This window comes from Lynx rufus, unplaced genomic scaffold (assembly GCF_022079265.1).
Source record: "Lynx rufus isolate CCGP_SWC_20201006 ecotype Redwood Valley unplaced genomic scaffold, mLynRuf1.p SCAF_4, whole genome shotgun sequence".
NCBI lineage: Eukaryota > Metazoa > Chordata > Mammalia > Carnivora > Felidae > Lynx > Lynx rufus.
In genome coordinates this window covers 51,491,505-51,506,534 of record NW_025814856.1, presented here as the reverse complement: position 1 = coordinate 51,506,534, position 15,030 = coordinate 51,491,505, and the positions used below count along the sequence as shown (strand labels likewise).

Genomic DNA, 15,030 nt, shown 5'->3' with positions numbered 1-15,030 from the left:
AAATTGGCTTTCTGGATGAGAGACCAAGAGCCAGGAACTGCAGCAAGTGGGGCTGTGACTCAGCCTTTCTGCCTGGGTGGGGGCAGACCAGGTTCAAGAGCTGGCAGAACTGCACTGTAGAGCATTCCCTGGGGCAGACTGGACCCCCAGCTTGGTGCTGTAGATGAGCAGAGATACTGGTTGGGACTACTGCTTGGGCTCTGCAGCTAGGAACTTGGTCTGTTAATAACACAGTGCCGGTTCCGGGAAGCCCACCCAGTGCATGGGCATGATGATTCTATCTCACTTGGGACCAATGATTTATTCAAGCCCATTGGCATAGACTCGGACTTAGAGGAGGAGGGCAGTTGGGTTCACTTGGACCTGGTGACCGGGAGGTGGACCGTGCCTCCCCTGTGGTGTTGACCACTTAAGAGCCCCACTTAGTCACCATCACATTCCCAGTAGTTGAAACCCACAGATGTGCCTGCAGTCCCCATGGGGCAGAGCCCAGAATGAGGGATCCCACGAGGCCATGACTTACAGCGCTGAGTGACTGGATGTCACCCCTGTGCTCCTTTCCCCCTGGAAAAACAGAAGTTGGATGTGGTGTTGAGTCAACCTGGGTGGGGGCCATGCAGTCAGCATGTAGCCTTCCAGCCTATCCTTCTGGTACAAGGAGTTGGTCTCTTTGGTCGGGCAGGGGGTGCTTCAGCCACATTCCTGTCTTCTAGGATTTGCTCAGTGGCTTCTTGTTCATGAATATTTGTTGTTCTTCCTGTGAGGGGGAGCTAAGTCAGAAACATCCTTTGTCACCGTCTTGCTGAAGATCTGGGAAGGTAAGGACAGCAGAGGGAAGGGTGCAGACCTATAACAGGCTGTGTGCACTGGCTTGCAGGTGACCCTGTGGAAGGAGTCTGTCGACGGGCAGTGGGTGTGCATCAGTGATGTCAACAAGGGCCAAGGTTCTGTGTCCACTTCCGTCACAGAGGGCCAGCAGAACGAGCAGTGACAAGACAGGAAAGGCTCAGCTCCCCTCCTGCTGACTCCAGGACTGCCCTTTCCTGGACCAACTGACCAAACCGCTGGGAGGAATAGCTCCAACAAGATTCCTTCCCCAGGAGTAGTTACAAGTGCAACCAGATAGATCATCTGCCTTAACATGATTTGATATGGTTTGTAATTTACTGTCCTGCTGAAAGCACTCATGTTAGGAGAAAACTACAAATGATCTTCAAATCTATTATTTTAAAATATTTTTGGCCATTTTTATGTACCTTTTGGGTTTCAGGCATTATTTGGGGGGTTTTGTTTCCAAAATAGTTAAATAAATTCATATTGCTTATAATTCTTCCTGCATTACCCCAACCCCTCCCTAAAAAGCTCATGTTCACTCCTGTTTGTCAGTGTATTAGAACAACATTCGCCAAGACCCTGGTCCCTGTAGGCTGCCTGAACCCCCAGCCGACATACACAAAGCTGGTATCTGTGTAACATCCTTGTGATTCCAGTCACACTGGACGTGGGCTCCGATGAGGGGGAGTGCGTCCTCTAAACACATATCCTCTTCCAGAAAGTGGGAATACAAGTCTGCCTTACAGAGAAGACTCGGATGAACTAATGCATGGAGGTGACCCATAACGTGCCATGCAAACACAGGACAGTATTAACCAAATACCCACAATTAAGAGACTGGACCGGAAAGTGGGTACACTTCGTGCAGATTATGGACCCTGTCAGTGCCGGAGACCATGGTTCTGGTCCTGGTCAACCCTGAACCTAGTATCACCTGTTAGCAGAAGCCTTGAGACCCTCACCTGAATCGGTCGTCACAACAGCGGGTATAATTTATACTGAAACCTATCCCAAGCTGGTACTACACTGGAGCCGTCCTATGTTGCAACACAACAGACCAGTGTAGGGCTATATCCCCAACTTACCAATGAGGAAACTGGCACTGAAGGTGGAAGACCTGCCCAGGGCTGTCCACTGCCAAGTGGTAAAGCTAGCCTTTGAGTCCCAATCCAGCTGAACCCCAGAGTGGGTGCTGTCAAAGGCACGAACTCAGGAAGAGTATGTGAGCAGAGGGCTCCTCAGCTGTAATGTGGGGTGGTGCTCACAGCAGACCTTTATGTGAGTGCACTTAGCTTTGTAAAAGGTCAGGCCACTCACCACAGGAGGCTGCATGCACAAGGAAATGTGGACCCTGTTCTTCTACCTGCTCATCCTTCATTTTTCAGCAGCAAAACCCTGTTTTGAAATAAATATTAGATCATAATGTATAAAATCGGAAAAGGTGGATCGACTGTGCTTGAAGTAAGGATATAGAGGCCACAGCCCTGCCCCTCAGCCTCCATGTCATTCTGTACAATCCAAGCCTTTGGGCAACAGTATGAGAACTGTGCTTCTGTTTATTCAGATGAGAAAAGACCCAAGAAGGCACCTTTGTATACACTTCTCAGGGGATAAAAACTACCCCTTAGTTCTAGTTAGCTCTTCTTACATGTCTGCCTTCCCTAACAAGCTCTGTGCTCCCCCCAAGGACAGGCCTGGTCTTCCTTATGGTGTCTGCTACCATCAACAATGAGAAGAAATTAGTCCTGTGTCACACAGTGGGTTGGTGGTAGGTTAGTGGGCTCCTGGCCATAAGCTCTGTTTGTGGCTTACACCACAGAGAATCAATTAAGGTAATCTGGAGGTAAGTAAAATTACCACCCGTAATAGTTTATACTTAGAGTGCTAAAGTGTTAACTATTCCTGGGGTAAAAGCAAAATCCCTCAAATTTCGTTACCACAAAATAGGCTAATCAATTGGAAATATCACACTGTCAGTCTTCAAGGGCCACGCCCAAGTGATATGAATGGAAAGGTAACTTAAAAGGTAGAGAGTTCTGGTTAGGGTAAGAGCAATAGCAACCACAATGGTTTTTAATCCTTTCACAAAAACAAAGCAAACTGGGATAGAAAATGAGACCCCCCAGACAACATTAAGGTAGTCCCTCAAACCCTAGGGCCAAACTTTTCATACCTAGAATACCTGTGTGGGACCAGCATAGGCAAGAAAAAAGGAAGTGGTTATGATCCTATGAGCCAGGTAACCCAAAAATTACCATCAAATACTCATCTATCCCAAATAGAAAACTCAGCAAGCCAATGTGAGAACTAGAAACCAGGGGATTCACAGGTTTTCATTGACAAGTGAGTTCAAAAATGGGGAGATTTCCACTGCCTTCCACACTTGAAGGAGTAATGGCTGTAAGAGTTTCCCTAGAAATTAGTTTCCCTAAACAACTAGGAAACCACACAATATACATGAAACAAATGCTTATGGACATAGGACAAAGACAGTGTTTGGGTGAGGGAAACAGGTGAGGGGAGCACCAGCTGCTCCAGCTTACTGCCTAGGAGCAACTTTCAGGCCAAAGGGCAAGGAGACAATCCAGGGTCTAGTGGTCAAGTTGAAGACACAGAGGTCAGAGTCCAGGAATGCTAAGCTAGAACCTAATGAGCAGAGTCCTGGAGAAGAGGGAGCTGCTCAGAGCAAGCTCCTCAGATCTACAGAAATGTCTCCTAGAGTCTGACCAAGTCCTAACCTACATGAATAAAAGGCACAACTTCATGACCAGAAACCAATAGACCACACAATTCTTAGAACTCAGAGGAGTGGGAAGAGTTCATGTGCCTGAGACCCAGAGTAGAACTTCAGAATATGCAGCACATTGGGTAGAGTCCTAAGAAAGATCATGCCTTAGTAATAATCTTAAATTAGGTCTAGAGCACAGGCTCCTCTGGACCGTGAAAACCAAGCCTTGAGGTCCACAATCATTTCACTTTGTGCCAGATCAAAACCCAACACTCTTTAAAGCAATAACGAAAATTAAGCACTTAGAAACTAAATTCACAATGTCCAGTTTCTAATCCAAAATTACCACATGTGCAAATAAGAAAATATGACCCATAACCAGAAGAGAAAAAAAATTAATGGACACAAATCAGAGAGACCTCAGGATTAGCAGATAAAGACCTTAACAACAGGTATCACAAAGGTGTTCAAGAATATAAAGGAACAGGAACATAAGGAAAATGAGACATAAAAAAGTTGGGAGTTTCTAGAAATGGGAAATTCAATATTTGAAGTGAAAACACTGGACAGGAGGAAGAGCATGTACACACTGCAGTACAACAGATCAGTAAGTCTGAAGATACAGCAATAAAAACTATACAAACAGCACAAAGAGAAGGGACCAAAACAAACCTGGCAACTGAAATGTGGGATACTATCAAGTAGTCTTGTGTAAATTAGAGTCCCAAGGAGAAAAAAATTAAGGGGCGAGGAAGATTAAAAAAATATCTGAAGAAATAACACATGTTTCCAAGCTGGATTAAAACTGTAACCATAGAGGGGCGCCTGGGTGGCGCAGTCGGTTAAGCGTCCGACTTCAGCCAGGTCACGATCTCGCGGTCCGTGAGTTCGAGCCCCACGTCGGGCTCTGGGCTGATGGCTCAGAGCCTGGAGCCTGTTTCCGATTCTGTGTCTCCCTCTCTCTCTGCCCCTCCCCCGTTCATGCTCTGTCTCTCTCTGTCCCAAAAATAAATAAACGTTGAAAAAAAAAAATTAAAACTGTAACCATAGAGATTCAAGATCAGAACCCCAAGCAGAATACTAAACACACATACATACATACCCCATAATAAAATTGCTGAAATTTTAAAAACTATGAAAGCCAGAGAAAAAGACACATACTACATAGAAACAAACATAAGAATGGCAGCCAACTTCTCATCAGAAATTATGCAAACCATAAGAAATTTAACACCTTTAAAGTGCTGAAAAAAGAATAACATAAAAATGACTATCAGCCTACAATTCTGTAGCTAGTGAAAATATCTTTCAAAAATAAAGGTGAAATAAGGAGTTTTTCAAATGAAAGCTGAAAGAATAATGACCAGCAGAGCTGCATTATAAGAAATGTCGAACGAAGTTCTTCAGGCAAAATGAAAATATCAAATGAAAATTTGGATATATACCAAGGAATAAGGAGAACCAAGGATAGAAAAAATCTGGGTAAATATACTTTTTTTTCCTTTTATCTCTCCAGTATTGATTTTAACTGCATTGAGAGGCTTACAACTTCTATAGAAATAAAATAAGTAACAATAGCACAAATAATGGAAGTGGGGGAATTGAAAATACTTTGTTGTAAGGGTCTTATATATGAAGTGGTATCATATTTGTTGAAAGCATAGTGCATTATGTTGAAGTTGTATTTGTGTGTGTGTGTGTGTGTGTGTGTGTGTGTACTTTTTTTTTTTTAAGAGAGAGCCAGCACAAGCAGGAAAAGGGCAGAGAGAATAGTAAGCAGGCTCCACACTCACTACAAGTCCCAACACGGAGCTCAGTCTCACAACCGTGAGATCATGACCTGAGCCAAAATTAAGAGTCAGATGCTCAACAAACTGAGCCACCCAGGCACCCCTGAAGTTGATTTTTTTTAAATGTTTATTTATTCTGAGAGAGAGGGGGAGAGACAGAATCCCAAGCAGACTCCACACTCAGTGCAGAGCCCAACACGGGGCTGATCTCATGAAGCATGAGATCATGACCTGAACCAAAATCAAGAGTCAGATTTTTTTTTTTTTTTTTTTTTGAGACAGAGAGCATGAGCAGGATAGAAGGGCAGAGGGAACAGGGGTCAGGGGGAGAGAGAGCGCGCACGACAGAGAGAGGGAGAATCCCAAGCAGGATCCAGGCTCAGCACAGAGGCTAACACAGGGCTTGATCCCACGACCCTGGGATCATGACCTGAACCAAAAACAAGAGTCACTCAACTGACTGAGCCACCCAGGCACCTCTGAAGTTGTATTTTTAAATCCTAGGTCAAGCATTAAAAGAATAAAGCAGAGAGTATAACAAGCCAACTGTGAAGATAGCATGTATTATAAAATGTACTTGTCCAAAAGTGTCTATGAAAAGAGGAGCACCTGGGTGGCTCAGTTAAGCATCCAGCTCTTGGTTTTGGCTCAGGTCATGGTCTCACGGTTCTGAGTTTAAGCCCCACATCAGGCTCTACACTGGCAGAGTGTGTAGCCTGCTTGGGATTCCCTTTCTCTCTGCCTCTCCCCCACTCATACTGTCTGTATCTCTCAAAAGACACAAATAAACTTTAAAGAAAAAGGGACAAAGAACAGATGAGACAGATTGAAGGTAAATAGCTAGATGTTAGATTTAAACCAAACCTTGTAGGTCATTGCAATAAATATAAAAGGTCTAAACACTCCAAGTTAAAGGCCCCTGATAAGAGATTATCAGAATGGACTTTTAAAACACAAGACCCCAGGTGCCTGGGTGGTTCAATCGGTAAAGCATGAGACTCTTGATCTGGGGTGTTCTAAGTTCAAGCCCCATGTTGGGTGTAGAGATTACTTAAAATCTTTCAGGGGTGCCTGGGTGGCTCAAACATCCAACTTCGGCTCAGATCATGATCTTACAGTTAATGAGTTCAAGCCCCATATGAGGCTGTCTGCTGTCAGCACAGAGCCTGCTTCAGATTCTCTATCTCCCCCCCCCCCGCCCCTCCCTTGCTCACGTTCTCTCCCTCTCTCAAAAATATGCATTAGGGGCACCTGGGTGGCACAGTCGGTGGAGTGTTTGACTTCAGCTCAGGTCATGGTCTCATGCCTTGTGAGTTTGAGGCCCATGTCAGGCTCTGTACTGACAGCTCAGAGCCTGGAGCCTGCTTCAGATTCTGTGTCTCCCTCTCTCTCTGCCCCTCCCTTGCTCATGCTCTGTCTCTCTCTGTCTCAAAAATAAATTTAAAAAAAATTTTTTTTTAATTATTTACCATGACCAAGTGGGCTTTATACCTGGGATGCAGGGCTGGTTCAATAAACACAAATCAATCAATGTGATACATCACATCAATAAAGGAAAGGACAAGAACCACATGATCCTCTCAATAGATGCAGAGAAAGCATTTGACAAAATACAGCATCTTTTCTTGACAAAAACCCTCAAGAAAGTAGGGAGAGAAGCCTTGTACCTCAAGATCATAAAAGCCATATATGAAAGACCCTCCACTAATATCATCCTCAATGGAGAAAAACTAAGAGCTTTCGCCCTAACGTCAGGAACAAGACAAGGATGTCCATTCTCACCACTGTTATTCAACATAGTATTGGAAGCCTTAGCCTCGGCAATCAGACAACACAAAGAAAAGGCATCCAAATCGGCCAGGAGGAGGTCAAACTTTCGCTCTTTACAGGTGATGTGATATTCTATATGGAAAACCCAAAAGATTCCACCAAAAAAACTGCTAGAACTGATCCATGAATTCAACAAAGTCGCAGGATATAAAATCAATGCACAGGGGCACCTAGGTGGCTCAGTCGGTTGAGTGTCCGACATCAGCTCAGGTCATGATCTCACAGTTCATGAGTTCAAGCCCCGCGTCGGGCTCTGTGCTGACAGCTCAGAGCCTGGACCCTGCTTCAGGTTCTGTGTCTCCCTCTCTCTGCCCCTTCCCCACTCATACTCTATCTCTAAAAATGAATAACTTAAAAAAATTTTTTTAAATCAATGCACAGAGATTAGTTGCATTCCTATACACCAAGAATGAAGCAACAGAAAGAAATCAAGGAATCGATCCTATTTACAATTGCACCAAAACTATAAAATACCTAGGAATAAACCTAACCAAAGAGGTGAAAACTCTATACACTAAAAACTATAGAAAGCTTAAGAAAGAAATTGAAGGAGACACCAAAAAAAAAGGGGGGGGGGGGGAATATTCCATGCTCCTGCATAGGAAGAACAAATATTGTGAACATTTCAATACTACCCAAAGCAATCTATATATTCAATGCAATACCTATCAAAATAATACCAGCATTCTTCACAAAGCTAGAACAAACCATTCTAAAATCTGTATGGAACCAGAATAGCCTAAAGAAAAGATCCCGAATGACCAAAGCAGTCTTGAAAAAGAAAACTGAAGCTGGAGGCATCACAATCCCAGACTTTGAGCTGTATTACAAAGCTGTAATCATCAAGACAGTATGGTACTGGCACAAGAACAGACATTCAGATCAATGAAACAGAATAGAGAACCCAGAAATGGACCCACAAACGTATGGCCAACTCATCTTTGACAAAGCAAGAAAGAATATCCAATGAAATAAAGTCTCTTCAGCAAATGGTGCTGGAAAAACTGGACAGCGACATGCAGAAAAATGAACCTGGACCACTTTCTTACACCATACACAAAACTAAACTAAAAATGGATGAGAGAGCTAAGCATAAGACAGGAAGCCATCAAAATCCTAGAGGAGAAAGCAGGCAAGAACCTCTTTGACTTGGCCGCAGCAACTTCTTACTCAACATGTCTCTAGAGGCAAGGGAAACAAAAGCAGAAATGAATTATTGGGACCTCATCAAAATAAAAAGTTTCTGCACAGCAAAGGAAACAATCAGCAAAACTAAAAGGCAACCGATAGAATGGGAGAAGTATTTGCAAACGACATATCAGATAAAGGGTTAGTATCCAAAATCTAAACAGAACTTATCAAAGTCAACATGCCCAAAAAAATAATAATCCAGTGAATAAATGGGCAAAAAACATGAATAGACACTTCTCCAAAAAAGACATCCAGATGGCTAATCGACACATGAAAAAATGCTCAACATCACTCATCATCAGGGAAATACAAATCAAAACCACAATGAGATAACACCTCACACATGTCAGAGTGGCTAACATTAACAACTCAGGCAACAACAGATGTTGGTGAGGATGTGGAGAAAGAGGATCTCTTTTGCACTGCCGGTGGGAATGCAAACTGGTGCAGCTACTCTGGAAAACAGTATGGAGGTTCCTCAAAAAATTAAAAATAGAACTACCCTACAACCCAGCTATTTATCCAACGGATATAGGTGTGCTGTTTTGAAGGGGCACATGCACCCCAATGTTTATAGCAGCACTATCAACAATAGCCAAAGTATGGAAAGGGCCCAAATGTGCATCGATGGATGAATGGATAAAGAAGATGTGGTGTGTGTGTGTGTGTGTGTGTGTATATATATATATACACACACACACGTATATATGTATATATATGATATGTACATAAAGATGTGTATGTGTGTATACACACACACACACATATGTATATATGTATATATACGTATACGTGTGTGTGTGTGTGTGTGTGTGTGTGTGTGTACACTGGAGTATTATTCAGCAATCAAAAAGAATGAAATCTTGCCATTTGCAACTACATCCGGATATAACTAGATGGGTGTTATGCTAAGTGCAATTAGAGAAAGACAAATATAACTTCATTCATATGAGTACTTTAAGATACAAAACAGATGAAAATAAGGGAAGGGAAGCAAAAATAATACAAAAACAGAGAGGGGGACAAAACATAGGAGACTCTTAAATATAGAGAAGAGAGGGTTTCTGGAGAGGTTATCAAAGGGGGGATGGGCTAAATGGGTAAGGAGCATTAAGGAATCTATTCCTGAAATCATTGTTGTACCATATGCTAACTAACTTGAATGTAAATTTAAAAATATATAAATTATTAAGAATTTTTTTAAAGTGTTTTGAGGGGCACCTGGGTGGCTCAGTTAAGCACCTGACTCTTGATTTCAGCTCAGGTCATGATCTCACGGTTTATGGGTTTGAGCCCCCCATCAGGCTCACACTGTCGGTGCAGAGCCTGCTTAACATTCTCTCTACCCCTCCCCCACTCATGCATGCATGCACTCTCAAACTTTAAAGTATAGTGTCATGTCAAAACCACATGGGAATCATCAAATATAGAAGCATCTAAAGAAATAAGGACTATAAAACTCATTGAAACACTTATATAAAAAAATCCCTAAGTTTATTATAGGAAAAAAACATTGCAGGTTGCTAAGGCACCAACCTTATTTTGAAAATGAGTAAATAATTTTTTAAAATCCTACATTTATTTTGCCTTTTGGTACAAACTGTATGTGAATTAACAAAATAATTGCTAAAGGAAAAAATACTAAAAAACATAGAAATCAACAGAACAGAAAATCACCTTTTGTAATTCTTAATAAAAAGTGTAGACAACAATCAGTGGTACATAACTCCATTCTGTGAAAAGTTCATGAGGCTCTACATGTTGAAGTGTAACTACCAGTTTAGAGAGGCAGGTGGGAGAGGAATAAGACAATGCCACAAGAAAGTGGTCCACCAAGTCCAGAATGCAGAAAACTGTGCAGGACAAATAGCCTGTTGTGTAAAATGCATGAAGGGATGGAAGAGACGGGCAGGTAGGGGACTGTTGTAGACTAAGAGACTTCATGGACTGGTCAACCAAATGTGAGCTCCAGATGTGAACAAACCAACTGTGTATTTTATCTGTGGAGACACATACTCAAGGCCTTTTTTTTTTTTTTTTTTTTTTTTAGTTTATCTATCTATCTATTTAGAGACAGTACATGAGCAGAGGAGGGGCAGAGAGGGAAAGAGAAAATCCCAAGCAGGCTCCATGCTGTCAGCACAGAGCCCAACGTGGGGCTCAATTCCACAATGCTGGGATCATGACCTGAGCTGAAATCAAGAGTCAAATGCTCAACCAACTGAACCACCCAGGCACCCCTACATTCAAGTTTTTAAAGCTGAAGTTACACGACTTATGAGATTATCCCACCCCCAAAAAAAATAATGTGGAGGATAAACAGAGGAAGATGTAAATAAATGTTGAAGCTGATGATGGATGCCTTGAGATTCATTATATTAACCTTTTTAATGTGTTTGACAATTTCCAGAATAAGGTATTAAAATATATGGGGGGGGCTGAATTTTCTGCTCGAGGTAACCAATTATTTTACAATCAGAAAGGAATTGCCTGAGATACTTGTTAAAATACAGATCCTTGGGAATAGTCAGAAGATGGTTGTGGAGTAGGAGGACCCTAGAATTGCCCCATCTCAATAACATAACCAGATAACTATAAAATCATCCTAAACATCCCAGAAATTGATCTGAAGACTGACAGAACAAACTCCACAACTGAAGGGAGAGAAGAAGCCACATCAAAGAAGGAACAGGAGACATAAATGGCTTTTCTAACACAGAGAAGAAGGCAGAGACTTAGACAAAATGCAAAGACAGGAATTTATCCCAAATGAAAGAATAAGATAAACCCACAGCCAGAGAAAAGAAGAGATCAGTGAGACCCTACCATAGAGATAATAAGAGTTAAAAAAGAATCAGAGAGGAAGAGTACAATAAGTGAGATTAGAAACATACTTGAAGCAATGAATAGAAGGCTGGAAGGAACAGAGAAATGAATTAATGACCTAGAAGACAAGGTAATGGAAAGCAATGGTGCTGAACAAAAGAGAGAAAAATATATACAAAATGAGAACAGACTTAGGGAACTCAATGACTTGTTCAAATGTAGTAACATTCATATTATAGGAGTCCCAGAAGAAGAAGAGAGAGAAAAGGGGGCAGAAATTTTATTTGAAGAATAGCTGAAAACTTCCATAATCTGGGGAAGGAAATAGACATCCAGATCCAGGAGGCACAGAGAACTCCCATCAAAATCAACAGAAGCAGACCCACACCAAGACATATTGTAATTAAATCTGCAAAATAAAATAAAATTTTTAAGCAGTAAGACAAAAGAAGTCATTAACTTATAAGAGAAAACACGTAAGGCTAGCTACAGATTTTTCAACAGAAACTTAGCAAGCCAGAAAGGAGTGGCATGATATATTCAAAGTGCTGAATGGGAAAAATCTGCCGCCAAGATTACTCTATCCAGCAAGGCTATCATTCAGAATAGGAGAGAGAGAGAGTTTCCCAGACAGACAAAAACTAAAGGAGTTCATGACCACTAAATTAGCCCTACAAGAAATAGTAAGGAGGACTCTCTGAGTGGAGAGACTAAAAGTGACAGTATAAAGGCAGGAAGCACAAAAGCAGTAAAATGAGTATTTCTCTAAAAATCAGGCAAGGAACTCAGACACACACCAAAAACGGGATATAAAATATAGTAACATATACATACCTAAAACATGGGGAGGAGAGGAAAAAAGAATGTCTTCAAACTAAAACAACCATAAACTTAATACAGATTGCTATTTACAGAAGGGGGTTATATATAAACCTAATGGAAACTCTGTATCAAAAACCAGTAGGGGTGCCTGAGTGGCTTAGTCCGTTGAGCGTCTGACTCTTGATTTTGGCTCAGGTCATGATCTCATGGTTCATGAGATCAAGCCCTGCTTTGGGCTCTGCACTCATGGCACTGAGCCTGCTTGGGATTCTCTCTGCCCCTACCCCGTTCATGTGTACTCTCTCTCTCTCTTAAAATAAATAAACTTAAAAAAAAAAAAAACACCAAGGGGGTGCCTGAGTAGCTCAGTCTGCTCAGGTCATGATCAAGCAGTCCATAAGTTTGAGCCCCACATTGAGGCTCTGTGCTGACAGCTCAAAGCCTGGTGTCTGCTTCAGATTCTGTCTCCCTTTCTCTCTGCCCCTCCCCACTCACTCTCCCTCCCTCCCTCCCTCTCTCTCTCAAAAACTAAACATTAAAGTCAAAAACAAAAACACTGGGGTGCCTGGGTGGCTCAGTCAGTTAAGCATCTGACTTCAGCTCAGGTCATGATCTCACGGTTCGTGGGTTCAAGCCCTGCACACCTTGAATGTGAATGGACTAAATACTCGAATCAAAAGACACAGGGTGAAAGGATTAAAAAAAAAAGAAACCATTTATATGCTGCCTGTAAGAGACTCATTTTAGACCTAAAAACACCTGCAGATTGAAAGTGAGAGGTTAGAGTTGGGGCGCCTGGTTGGCTTAGTCAGTTAAGTGTGCAACTTTGGCTCAGGTCATGATCTCACGCTTTGTGAGTTTGAGCTCCACATCAGGCTCTCTGCTGTCAGCACAGAGCCTGCTTGGGATCCTTTGTCCCCCTCTCTTCCTGCCTCTCCCCTGCTTGCACTCTCTCAAAAATAAACATTAAAAAAAATTACACCCCTCTCCCACTCACTCTCTCAGAAATAAACATTAAGTATTTTTTTTTAATTAAAAAAAAGTGAGGGGATGGAGAAACATTTACCTTGCAAATGGACATCAAAAGAAAGCTAGAATATCAATACTTATATCAGGCAAACTAGATGTTTGTTTATTATTTGAGAGGCAGAGAGTGGGGGGGAGGGGCAAAGGGAGAGAGAGAGAATCTTAGAATCTGAAGCAGGCTCCACACTCAGCATGGAGCCAGACATGGGACTTAACCCCACAACCCTGGGATCATGACAGGAGCTGAAATCAAGAGTCAGACACAACTGACTAAACCACCCAGGAGCCCGTTTATTATTATTTTTTACATAGGCTCCACACTCAGCATGAGTCCAACACAGGGTTTGAACTCACAACCATAAGGTCAAGACCTGAACTGAGATCAAGAGTTGGACACTCAACTGACTGAGCCACCCAGGCACCCCATGGACAAACTAGACTTTAAAACACAGACTGTAACAAGAGACAAAGATGGGCACTATATAATAATAAAAGGGACAATCCAACAAGATTGTTTATGCACCAACATGGGAGCACCCAAATAAATAAAATAAAACAAGCATAAACAAACTAATTGATAACAATGCAATAATACGACACTTTACAACCCCAATTACATCAATGGACAGATCATCTAAACAGAAAATAAACAAGGGAAAAATGGCTTTTGTGTTTTGGGTTTTTTAAATCTATTTTTATTTCTTTATTTTTAATACTTTGTCAAGTTAGCTAACATACAGTGTATACAGTATAGTCTTGGCTTTGGGAGTAGATTCCTGTGATTCCTCACTTACGTACAAACCCCCAGTGGTCATCCCAACAGGTACCCTCCTCAATACCCATCACTCATTTTCCCTGCTCTCCCAACCCCCCACCCCCATCGACCCTGAGTTTGTTCTCTGTATTTAAGAGTCTCTTATGGTTTGCCTCCCTCTCTGTTGGTAACTTATTTTTCCTTCCCTTCCCCTGTGGTCTTCTGTTAAGTTTCTCATATTCCACATATGAGTGAAAACATATGATACCTGTCTTTTTCTGACTGATGAAATAATAGCTTTGAATGACACACTGCACCAGATGAACTTAAAAGATATACTCAGAATATATCCATCCTAAACAACATTCCATCCTAAAACAACAGAATATACATTCTTTTTAAGTGCACATGGAACATTCTCCATAAGAGATCACATATTAAGACACAAAACAGACCTCAACAAATACAAAAAGACTGAAGTCTTACTATGCAGCTTTTCTGACCACAACACTATGAAACTAGAAGTCAACCACAAGAAAGAAATCTGAAAAGACCACAAATACATGGAGGTTAAATAATATCCTACTAAACAATGAAAGGGTCAACTAGGAAATCAAAGAAGAATTTAGCAATACCTAGCAACAAATGAAAATGAAAACATAATGGTCTAAAACCTTTGAGATACAGCAAAAGCAGTTCTAAGAGGGAAGAGCATAGCAATACAGGCCTACTTAAAAAAACAAGAAAAATCACAAATAAACAACCTTAACTTAACCTTACACCTAAAGGAGCTAGAAAAAGAACAAATAAGCCAGCAGAAGGAAGGAAATAATAAAGATTACAGCAGAGATAAATGATATAGAAACAAACAAGAAAAAAAAGCCCAACAGAACAGATTAATGTAACTGATAAACCTCTAGCCAGACTTATCAAAAAAAAAGAACCCAAATAAAATCACAAATGCAAGAGGAGAAATAATCAACACCACAGAAATACAATTATAAGAGAATATTATGAAACACTATATGACAAAAAATTGGATAACTTACAAGAAATTGATAAATTCCTACCAAAACTGAAACAGGAAGAAATAGAAAACTTGAACACACTGGTAACCAGCAAAGAACTTGAAATCAATAATCCAAAAACTCCCAGTAAACAAAATCCAGGACCAGATGGCTTCACAGGCAAATCTACCGAACATTTAAAGAAAAGTTAATACCTATTCT

General features: G+C 41.4%; 1 protein-coding gene across 1 annotated transcript in view; it reads left to right on the top strand.

Moving 5' to 3' along the window:
• The window catches only part of SEC13 (SEC13 homolog, nuclear pore and COPII coat complex component), a 33,825-nt gene extending 32,498 nt beyond the window's left edge, over nucleotides 1–1,327 (top strand). The window contains exon 9 of the mRNA XM_047095646.1: nucleotides 878–1,327. Within this exon, the coding sequence (XP_046951602.1) occupies nucleotides 878–991 (114 nt within the window). The 3' untranslated portion in view covers nucleotides 992–1,327. The remainder of the gene's footprint in view (nucleotides 1–877) is intronic.
• The last annotated feature ends 13,703 nt before the right edge of the window (nucleotides 1,328–15,030 follow it).